The sequence below is a fragment of the Necator americanus genome, chromosome I, assembly GCF_031761385.1.
Source record: "Necator americanus strain Aroian chromosome I, whole genome shotgun sequence".
NCBI classification, from domain to species: domain Eukaryota; kingdom Metazoa; phylum Nematoda; class Chromadorea; order Rhabditida; family Ancylostomatidae; genus Necator; species Necator americanus.
The window spans coordinates 24,956,008-24,967,732 of record NC_087371.1 but is presented as its reverse complement, the minus strand read 5'-3'; the positions used below and the strand labels follow the sequence as shown (position 1 = coordinate 24,967,732).

The 11,725-nt window shown below is 40.8% G+C and overlaps 2 protein-coding genes across 3 annotated transcripts; one reads left to right on the top strand and one right to left on the bottom strand.

The window, feature by feature from the left end:
• Positions 1 to 3,364: 3,364 nt before the first annotated feature.
• Positions 3,365 to 10,046, top strand: RB195_006780 (uncharacterized protein; the record flags this gene model as incomplete). Of its 2 annotated transcripts, none has more annotated exons than XM_064180059.1 (3): positions 3,365 to 3,453; positions 3,590 to 3,702; positions 9,964 to 10,046. In XM_064180059.1, the coding sequence occupies 3 exons, from the start codon at positions 3,365 to 3,367 to the stop codon at positions 10,044 to 10,046; spliced, it is 285 nt and encodes a 94-aa protein (XP_064036961.1). The 2 variants fall into 2 exon arrangements, with proteins under 2 accessions (XP_064036961.1, XP_064036962.1); XM_064180058.1 differs by lacking the exon at positions 9,964 to 10,046 and adding an exon at positions 4,209 to 4,273.
• A 780-nt stretch (positions 10,047 to 10,826) lies between these two features.
• RB195_006779 (uncharacterized protein) lies at positions 10,827 to 11,054 on the bottom strand (the record flags this gene model as incomplete). Its single annotated transcript, XM_064180057.1, has 1 exon — positions 10,827 to 11,054. The coding sequence occupies one exon, from the start codon at positions 11,052 to 11,054 to the stop codon at positions 10,827 to 10,829; it is 228 nt and encodes a 75-aa protein (XP_064036960.1).
• Between the last annotated feature and the right edge of the window lie 671 nt (positions 11,055 to 11,725).

Here is an 11,725-nt window from a genome sequence, read left to right as displayed (position 1 = left end):
GATCTCTGCAACCTTAGTCACTTTGTTTAACAAGGAGTAAACTCGATTGCGCATCTCTTTTGAATCTTTCTCCCCTTCCACCCTTCAGAATACATATATAAAGATAGGTAAAGTTTTTGTTTTCAAACAAAATTATTGTTAGAAAACAAAAACTAGCGACGGACTTCACATTTAAGTTTGTGAAACTGACAATAACTACAAGAAGCCATTATTGAATTAGTTATTTCCAGTAGCAGGCGCAAGACAATAGGTGCATGGGTACTGTTTGTTTCATTAGGAGATGAAAAATTTTATACTTATCGGATCAAATGACGTTTTGAAATATTTCAAGTTGTGTCCGTGATAATGAACACTTATTGTTTTTCGTTCGTCCGAACCCATCTCCATCTTGCTCTGCAAGCTTTGTAAAATGTTCTCAAGGTTACAATACTAGATATCACAAAGATTGTAACTTTTGCAGATTTTTCATAGGAAAACAAAGTGTCGCAATTCAGCTATCGTAGTGTCACAAAAAAGGAAGTACAGTGCAGTTGGCTGCGCTCGCAGCGGTGCGGTGGAGAGTAGCGGTTAATTGACAGTGATATTAGAGTTTCTGTGGGACACCGATAAGATAGTTTCTACATTTTTCTTCATATTTACATTGTTGTACCATTCGTGATGTTGGCTTTTTTGTTGATCGCTAAATTGGGAAGAACTTGTACTGAAACTTGTGGACTTGTGTATTCATGGTAGTCCCCGCTTGCTTGCGTTTTCATCGGATGTACTGTTAAAGAGGGGATCCTATTTCTGACTTCGTAATGTTTCGCCCTATCTGTATGTGAGATTTCGATTTCATAGTTTAGCCAGCATTGATATGATAATGTTTGGTTTCACTATTGTAGTGGTCGGATGCGGATTTCGAATTTCGACGTATTCGAGTTGTTGCGTTATACCTACAAAAAACAGGAACCCCTAAGGTAATTTATGTTCGTGGAATGCGCCTCCTATTGTATTAGCTTCAGCAAGTCAATGTAACTCTCGATGCGAGCTTTGTTAGTAGATCATGCTCTGAGAATGTTCGCGATGAACACTGCAAGGTGAATCTAGATCGCCCAGTGTTTACCGCGTTATTTGTTTATTTTTCCGAATAATTGTGAGGCCCTACTGTGCCGTTATGTGCTTACATTAGTTATAGGGGGAATGGGTCAGTGTATCTTATCAGTCGGACATGAATAAAAAAAAGTAAGATGGTAACGTATAGTAGAGTCAAACAACATGAAACGGTACAGTTGCGTGTGCGATTGCGCTCGAAGCAGCGCTGTGGAGATGGCGGTCGGAATCGATGTGGGACCATCTGGAACTGCAACAATGGACGGTTGCAGGGGTCATTCGATCCTAGCCGCTACGCTCCACCGCACCGCTTCAAGCGCAACTGCTTACGCAACTGCACCGTGCTTCATGTTGTTTTGACCCGACTATAGTACAACTATATAGAATACACATGGCAAAATATAATATAGTAACCAAAGGCTATGTTACCGATCAACGCTCGAAGCGACGCGATTGAGCGTAGCGGTCAGGGTCGAGTGCAGCAGTGGTCCCACCTCGATTCCAACCGCAATCCTCACCGCGTCGCTTCGAAAGCAGCCGCTTATGCATTGTTGCGTGTTTTATGTCGCCTTGACCTAACTCTATAAGTTGATTTTCTAGTAGGTGGGCGTCCCATACGAGCTAGTAGCAATATGGACAGTTTTCTTGCGCAAGACGTGAAATACAGCAATCACAGGCTTTATCCCGATTGGTCTGTCAAAGATGTGCTTTCCGCTCATAACAGCAACCGCTTCATCCATTGAATCCATTTGCGAAGCGCGTTCTTCATCCTTCCATACCACGATCGATAGAGGACTAGAGGTTGATTCAAACGGTTTTACAATTGTCCTCTCTACTATTACAACGCCCTGAGCTAATATATCGGTAGTCACTTCAGATGGTTCCTATCTTCAGATAATGAAGATAGCCCACAGGGCGCGAGCGTTTGAAGCCTAGGAAGTGTCTTCTCCCTTGCCCTATCAGTGCACAACAAACTGGGAGTACTGAAGACCAACCTATGTAGCCCCCGACCAAAATAATACTTGTGGATGTAAAGGTTAAGATGTAATTGGCTGCTGACCAGGCAATACTGCTCTAATCGAACTGCATTTGACGGGCAAAAACATTCTTAGGGCACTAAAACCATTCTCAACTGTCAAAAGGTTTCCCCATTTGAAAATTCAATACATTATCTATCGACAGGTTATTAATAGAAGTGATTAGATTGATTACTGGGTCAGTCGTGGTCCTAAAACCTAAGCATTAGTCTTCGAGGATCAATGCATGCAGGTTAAAGCTAAGAGCGAAAGAGTAGAGTTGGAACTACTAATGCTTTAACTTTAGGAAACTCCGCAGACATGCTTACTGTAAGTGAATAGCTATGTCATATCATGCAGTACTTTCAACGAAACCGATAGTGGCTTGAGAGATGGCTTTTCCGCCAACATCATAATCACAATAGAGAGTTGAAAGCGTTATTTGTGATCTAAGCATGGTTTTTGCGCTCTAAAGTACAGGTCGATTAAAGAAGTGTTGTGCGCCCCCCTAAGCTGCTTTTTACCTGAGGTAAATTTGGATAGTATGTGGTGGTGCCATGTAAGGTGGACCTGAATAATGACTTAAGGACACTGTGAATTAGGACTCGGGTAAATTTTTAAAAAATAACCCCCCACATTTGGGGTGGGGGAGTTTTTAGGTGGAGTATTCATATACGCGAGGGACTATGGAGAAGGTATTCCATTTTAATCCAAAAACGAAGGGCCCGCACAAGACTGGTAATCACTAAGAAACGTATCTTCGCCTTTCCTCCCCCCAAGTCTCCATCCACCGAAATCTGCACCACCACAGATTCGTGGGGTGATGCCTTTAAGTTGAGCACTGTCTGTATACTGAATGTGGGCTCTGGATCGCATGATGAAAGTGTGCAGCAGCACCACACAAGCGATTGGACGGTGAACTCTCGCTGGGCCTGTTTCGTGGTCTTCTCTGGATCGCTGCTACCACGTGAGCTGCTATTCCCGTCCCTTCGGAAGTCTCTCTCGTTCTCTGACCCATGCTCTCTCGCTCTCTGCGCACTGCTTCCATTATGTGCCACACTGCGATCAGCTGTCTGGATGGTGCGCTCCACCTATGCGTTTTCGGTCGATTCCACATCTCGCGGTCGTCGGACATTTCCTGCAAATCGATGTTGTTTCATGTACCTCTGCATCACCTTGTTTATTCAAAAAGCAACATTGACTCCTGAAAGGAGAACAGGTCCTGGTTGGACCCCTTGTGTGCGTTTATCGGCTCCCGGATGAACGCTAATTCATCGATTTGTCGTGTTACATGCGAAAAGATTGCTCTTGTACCATCTAGGCTACAAGCAGAGTTTCCTATGATGCGGTATGGGGATATTGAGCGTTCAATTGTGAACGTTCAATAACCGTCAGACCGCGCCGCTTGCGCGGATGTGAACTTTGCTGGCAGCCATAGATGACAGATAGGAAATAAGATGCAATGGTTCTCGTCATATATTTAGTCCTTTTCGCACCACTTTCCTCGGCATCATAATTTCATTTGATTTGGCTCGTCTCGCTGTCTCTTCTGGTGCTGGCAGTCATCAACCACAAATGCTCGGGTATCTCTTATTCCGTGAGTTTATGTTGAATCAACATTCTGTTTCGAAATATTGGCTTTGAAGATTGAATCCTTTTTATTCGCTCTATTATCGATTCTAACGTCATTTCTTGCAAGGCATTGCATATATCTATGCAACACCGCGGCTCTTTCTAAGATACTGCGAGCTTTTTTCTGGGCGTTGTAGTGTATGAACATATACAGAAAACCTAGAGCATATCCTGATGAGTTCTTTGTGAATGGAGGCGCTATTAGAAGTTTATCGGGAATTCCTGGTGATGAACATTGCAGTTCTTTTAAGTGCGATTCCCATATTTCTGCCGAATTGACAGAAGAGCCAAATTTTGCAATTACATTCTATTTCTTCGTGTATATCTGTTTGAGACAGCATCTCCATATTCCTTCTTGTCTAGCCCAGCGATCAATTTGCTCATGCTATATTTGTAACTTTTTGCCACAAATTTTCTGGACCTCTTGCATTAGTGACCGATAAAGTGGTTCAGGAATTTACTTCATTGCAGTAATATATAGGGACAAATTTAAGGCAGCTAGGACTGCTTGGATATGTTTGCAATTCGTTATATGATCTTGCTCAATTAGTTCCTCCAGAACCAATCGACAAGCTTGTTTCCCTATTAAAGTGGTAGGTAAGACGAGTGATTGCGTGCACAGTTTGTTAGAGTAGACCAATATGGCAAGTGAGAAGGTGCGTTTGCCCATACAACAGAACGGACAACCTGTTTTTCTGCACAATTTTCTGGTGTTTGCAGAATACGCGGGATTACATAAACTATCAGTGCCAGTCGGCCAGTTATGCTGTATCCGTATTGTGGTTGTGCAGGGTGGAGTAGTAAAATCGCAAGGTCTATAGATTAGAATAACAAACAGAAACTTCATAGCTCATATATTGCAAACTATCATAAGAACACATATGAAAATTATTATAGAAGCAGGAAAAATGCTAATTGTTAGTCTGTAAGGTGGCGACCATTATTTTGTTCACATTGTCCAAGTCTCATACTGAAATTCTCGTCGACGCGTTGTAGTACCGCCGGCGCCATCGCTTGAATACATCCTATCTCGAACTTCTAAGTCCTGTGTATGTGTAGGAGTATAGTATATCTATATATCTGGATCACTGTCAGTGCAGTGAAGGATGTTCGAGAAACATCCATGCGAAAATGCTCAGTATATGCTTCACATCGAGTGTGCGGTAATGTTGTCGAAACTGGTACTAGTATAATATGTGTCGACACATATGGAGCAGTAGTTAAGCAAATTTAATTATGGATTGTTACATGTCGCTAATTAGTTCTTTTTTTTATTTTGCCACTTTTTTTTGGAGTAAAAGGTTGTTGGAAGCACTCAACGCTGCTCTAGTGGAATTGCACTTTAGAGCGCAGAAATCGTTCTTAGAGCATTAAATCCGTTATTAACTGTCAAGAGGCTTTCCCATTTGAGAAGGCGATAGTTCATTAATCGATTAGAGTTCAATAGCTGAGTCAGTTGGAGCCCTAAAATCTTAGCATCAGTCTTAGAGGATCCATAACACGTAGGGTAAAGCTATTAAGAGAAAAAAGGAAGATAGAGCTGGAACTGCTAATGCTTTAACTTCAACAAACTCTCCAAACAGGCTTACTGTAAGTGAGTAGCTAAGCCAAATCATGTTGTACTTCCAACGAAGAAAAAGGACCGAAAATGGCCTGCGAGATGAGTTCACCACTTTTGACGGTAATGAACGGTTTTGGTGCTCTAGGAACGACTTTTGCGTTTTAAAGTACAGCTCGATTAAAGCAGTGTTAAGTGCACCCAACTACCTTTTACTTTTCGTCAGTTTGCTTTGTTATAAGGAATGCCACACTTTCGAGTCCGGTCATTTTGGCTTCCTAGCAAAGTGCCAGCCTTTCGATATTTTGTTGCTGGACCATCTGCTCGCTCCGAATCTTCAACTGCTTGAAAGATTTTTTCCGCTTCTTTTTGATGTGCTGTAAAAAGAAAAATAGAGAATAACATGTCAATTTATATGTCTGCGTGAATGATAAGATGAATTAAGCTGAGAAGGATAGAAGACGTACATAATTCAACCTTAACCATATCCCTTTTACAAAGGAAACTTTCTAATTTCTAGTTCTTATGTAACAGTCTAGAATTATCATGATTATGCGATAATGATCCTAACCAGATGTACCTTGTTTTGGTGGTTTTTGAGCCATTGTTGCTGTTTTCGATAACTGTGAATACTACTTCTATTCGTTTTTCCTTCGATTTTCCAAAAACGAATGATTTAGTTCCCCAACCTTCTTAGCATTGTTCACCTTGTTACCTTGTTGTATAATACATGAAGTATATAAAGTACATACATACTTATTATTACTAGTACATTATTAGTACATTATTCACTCCCTTTTTTATAGCACACCGAAATAGAGCTCAAAATAGTCATAAAGCGTGGTTCGTTGAAGGTTCGGAGCGGGTAGATGGTTCCGTGGTTCCGCAACAATGTACCGTAGTGGCGGCTCTTCGCCGATAAGTTAATATTGCGTATAGCTTTATACGTCATTCCTTATCCTTGGCTGAGGTCATTTTTCTGAGCAGGTGATAAAACTGACCCATTACGTAGCCAAACAAACGTGGTTATAGGCAAAGGTATTGATTACTTTCCCACCCTACCTGCTTTCTTCGTCGTAAAAGAAAGTATTGTAGGATTGGAGGGCCCGTTTTAGTTTGTTGGCGTTGATTTCCAAATTATCTCCATTAGAACTACTAATGCCCCCCCCCCATTTGGTTGTCGAATTTCCACTTTTCCTTTTTATGCAAACATTATTCCAACTAGAAAAAAAATCGATTTGACATCTAGAAAGAAGTTGATATACTCATTGTGCTCACGTTAAATCCTCTCTTCTGTTTTCATAAGGGGAGGTATGAAGCAGAAAGGATACGGTCTATAACTAGGTATGGATGAACTTCTTTTTTTCATTGCTCACAGACGTCTCCTGGTACACGAGTCTGCATAAATAATTCATATTTTTGAAAGGGAAGCTAATTTTAGCACGTAGTAAAGATATAGTAAGATGTGGATAATGACCTTCTGTTTCGTCCAGCGCTGTAATCTTCTTCAACTGCATCATAAAACCGTCATAATTGAGATTCAGAGAAATGGAAGATATTCAGTTAGGTCCTTCTAAGTAGCCTTTCACATCTTACATTCACTGTTTAATATACATCCCAAACGTTATATTTATATACACTACACTATTATATACGTTATATTACATCCCAACAGCAAATCGAAGCAGCGCAGCAAATTCCTTTTTGTGTGAAAGTTACCTTATGGTTTCAACTTTAATGTTAAAACGATGTTTCAAATAATGCACCGGCTAGCACTCGAGTCTAATATGGTTATCAGTCAAACGAGTGGAATTATCAGTATAGGAGAAGAGCCGGAATTTGCAGAAGCTTAAAGGCATCACCCCACGAATCTGAGGTGGTGCAGATTTCAGGTGGAGTATTCGTATACAGGATGGGAGACTACGGAGAGGAGGGTGATTCCGTCCATTTCTTCCTAATTGCCGTAAAAACGGCCCGGAAGATACGGCTTCATTCGTTTTGGCGCACCATTTTGTACAAGAGGTTCGATTGGAGCGCGCCAGTCTTGTGCGGCGCCGCATCTTCCGGGCCGTTTTTTACGGCAATTAGCAAGAAATGGACGGAATCACCCCCCTCTCCGTAGTCTCCCATCCTGTATACGAATACTCCACCTGAAATCTGCACCTCCTCAGATTCGTGGGGTGATGCCTTTAACTAACCGAACAAGTGACATGGTAACATAATCAGTGAACATAATTGAAACGAATGCGGTTTGGGACACGATGTGCACCGTTTGAAGAATAACTCTGTGATCTTATAGAACTGTTGTCGAAAAAAAATGTTATTTTGAAAAATTAGGTAAAACGAAGTTGTATTACGAAAACGGTCGAAAGGCACTGAGAAAAAACTCAATCGCAACGTTCATACAAACGCGCAGAGCCAGGTTAAGACATAGCAATTGATCTCAATCTATCCAACAGTAGCTTCGCACTCTATCGGAATTTTTTTTTTAATTTAATTAACGTTAGAGGAAGATGGAGTCCCCAACAATATGGGTTTCGATGACTGTATTTTTTTGAGCGATCCCTTTGCTTCTTCTTTTCCTCTTTTCGTACCAGGTGGCACCTCAATTTCTTCAGTTGCCTATAGAGCACTTATCCTCACTCAGCTAGCTGGCGTGCTACTGTGATAATTAGGCATCTTTCTTCTCTTATTCAACTTATGAGTTTGAAGTGCTTTTTGTGTCGCATGCGCTCTCCATCTAGAAACAGCAGCAAACGCATCCTTTTTAAATCGTTTTTAAATCCTTCTGGGCTAAGGTTCCTTCCTAAATGGGAATTACTTGAGATCTTCATTCTTATTGTGGAGACTAGCCACAGAAAGAAGTGAAAACGAAGGTAAGCAATCTTGGAGGTGTGAGAACCAAGCCAAACAAAGAAAGGTGAGTAAAGTAGATTTTATAAACAATAAGCTGATGGAAAAGAACACTGGATTATTGCGGTCTGAATTGCCTAGATTGATGAATAGTGGTTCCAGAGTGAGCATGATGTGGGGGTAGCACATCTATGTAGATCTTGTGTTGGTAGATCATAGATGCAGTTCTGAGCAGCATTGCTAATTATTCAACGATGTTTATTTTAACCAAGCATCCCGGAAGTTTAGTTCTCGCACTTTTTAGCTACGAGGAAGTGACTAGATCATTAATAAATAATATTGAATTCTTTGCACTCTTGAGTTATCTATAGAGAAAAGTTGGTTTTTTTTCGGTTATATGATGTTTCTTTTGCATATTTTTAAGATCTGATGAAATTACTGCTTCGAACATTTCTACTGTTTACTGTCGAGATCGGTAATCTAGACCATACAGCTAAAATGCCTCGAAAAAGGAAAAGTCAATTTTGCACTTTGATTTCAAGGATGAAGTATAATATGTTCTCTGAATAAAGGATAACAGCTAAAATTATCAGGAACACTAATAGTAGCAAACTGCCCATGTTGTGCAAAAAGCAATATTAGTCGAGATTTATTTTGAAGCAGCTTCCATGTTTTTGTGGACAGTACCTATTCGTAATTCCGTATTCGTAATTAGCGCACCGAGCGTAATGTGTGGCGAAAGTCAACCTCCTCTCTTATCTTAGTCTTAAAAATCTTAGGCGAAAGTCAACCTTCTCTCCTCAGGCATTTTTTGCATGTGACAACCTGCTAGGTTAAGAAAGCTATTCTAATAGCGATTGTTATCCTAAACGTTTAGGATCTAGGAAAGAAGACCAAGATGGGTTTTTTGTGTGTAGCCAGGTTGTGTAGGATCTGTTCTCAGTAGATTCTACACATCCGGGTTTCATCACCGCAACCAAAATGCATCAACCTATTCACGATGTTCCTGAACCTAGTGCATTTCTATGCAAAGCGTATGACCGCATCGATCGGTCGCAACAAATGCGGGCGCAAACACGAGGCACGTGAGTGCGTAGTAGATGTCTCTTCTTTCTCTGTGTGTCAAATTTTCTCCTGCATTTCAACAGCAGAGTGCAACATCGTCTTGGTGTTTGTCTGGCCACAATATCTTTCATACCTTTTTTTTCCAGGAAGATAGAGGTAGAATCTGAGTGTCCTTGACAAAGTAAAGATGTTTACTGCTTTCTTTCGTCACTGTGCATTTTTCGTTTTCCTAGTTCCTTATCAAGCGAAGCCATTCTGTAGATGACAACGTATGTCATTAGTTCTTGTTTATTTTGTTTTGCTCGGTCCGGTTACACCCTCCGCTTACTTCAGTCTTGTAGATTACTAGTTTAGTCGATGTTTACTTACACCGCATTTTCACGTTGCAGCTCAGTAGGGCAACTTGCACTTTTTTGCGTGAAGAGAAGCGACACATTTGCATAGTTTTGGTCACACTTGAATCAGCAGTGGAGAAAATGGTCGAAAATGCCTTTCTAAGATATTAATGTTGTAGCATATGTTGCTGGCAATGTCTATATAATCACACGCTGAAATGCACGGAAAAGAAAAAAGAAAATGTCCTCCAGTTTGTTTCAAAGAAATGCGGAAGTTTTTGGTTGTGGTACATGCATAACAAAGAGAGGTGATCACTGCTTCCTTGGGAGTTATTTTCACGTGTTGTCAGTGTGTTGTTGATTGATGTGTTCCTCCGTCGTGTTTTAGAAATGCCACTCTCATTCTCGCTTTCAGATCGGGACAACTGTAAAAACTGGTCGCAATTAGTGTCCCATTCCGGTATTTCCACTCTCTGTGCTGTTTCCTCCGCACAATAGACTTGGTTTAGTTTCTTTTAATTACTTAGCCGTAGCAGCTAAACTAACTGCTATATAAAGATGTATTCGAGAGTTTTAAATGAAGGGAACTGTTTTTTTATCTCACGTATTAAATTTGTGGCATTTTTCAATCTCCTCTCAACTTCTCTTCTAACTATGTCTAACTCTGCGCGATAAATATGAATCAATTCGTGCTGAGCGGTGAACTGTTCTGTTTTTTTTCTAGTTGTTTTTGTTGAGAACTTATTCCGTTAGGGTTTTTTCTGCTCAAACATTTGTAACAAGTCGTGCATTCTTCTGAGACAGTGCATCATGCATATCCAGAATATGCGGTTATCTCAGGTGAGGAAATATGATTGTTCACCGTGATATATTAGAGACCTCAGAGTGACGTGTAATGCATGGCTGTACTCTTTGTAACATTGCCGCCGACACTCGGGTACTCCACGCGGGCTCAATCAGATCGTTAGTTTTAATTTCATTACTCACCTGAAGGATGGTGATTATAGTGGTGGCTACCCAAGGTTATAGGCAGCAGAAACTAAAGCACTAAGGGTAGAGATGAGATTGCAAAAGCGCTCGAAGCCAGCAGAACACCAAAAGTTCACCGATATTATAGATTTTGGAACAACGTCAGGCAAATAAGGAGTTCCATCTAAAAACCTTGCAATCACAGTATTACAAAATATTTGGAACAACTTTCCACATTGTTTCTCTTTCAGAGTTATTTCACCTTGAGTGGGTGGATTTTTAGAAATAAATAGAAAGAGAAAGAGAAGGTTACGAACAATCAACCATTTGCTCGTTGGGTAGCTCAGTACGCCGCATTGATTTCAGGGAATCGGTGTCATATGCATTTCCAACGCTTATTTTGCATATGTGAACCAAAATTAAGCCGCTGTCTTCTGCTTCCAGCCTGGGATATGGGGTTTGACATAGCTGTGGTATCATCTCTCTTTTCGATATCGATGAGGAAAGGTTTGCATCTTGCCCCAAGAAATATTGCATCCTATAGTGTTCGTGGAAGTAAGGATATTCTCCCGCTTGCTCTCACTCACCCTCGCTCACACTCTCATTCGCTCTCTCCCTCCTTCAGCGCGAAGAATATCGGCTTATTCTTGAGGTGTCAGTGTAGTATTATTTTTCGTTTCATCCCTTGAAATGTCCGTAATAGATTTTTGTGGCTTTCGCTCGATTCACATGAATGACGCAAATAATTATGCACCCTCTCAAATAGCACTTCAGTTATATGAATTCTGACAAGTTGGTGTATATTAGAGATTAGAGATATAGAGATTAGAGACTATATTCGTTTGAGTTGAACAAAGATATCTCAAAAGTAATTTCAGGATCAAAAAGCAGGTGTCAAAATTGTGCGAAATATTTCATATAATTGTTGACCGAGAAGAATTATATCGCAACACCGCCTTTGTCATCTAAAAACATCTATACATGCTGATATAGATGTGCAGTCCGCTCCCGATTACTAGGAAGAAAGCGTGCTTGGAGATCACGAAGAACTCCAAAACTAGAGCGGTTACGCGCTGTCTAGATTGGATAAAGACCAGAACAAATGTCTTAATTCCAATTTGAACGGATCCGCTGACAACTGATTGGTTGATCCTGCTATCGTAAATGCGACAGTTGGAGCCGCTGCGCCGACTCCTTCACTTTTGGAC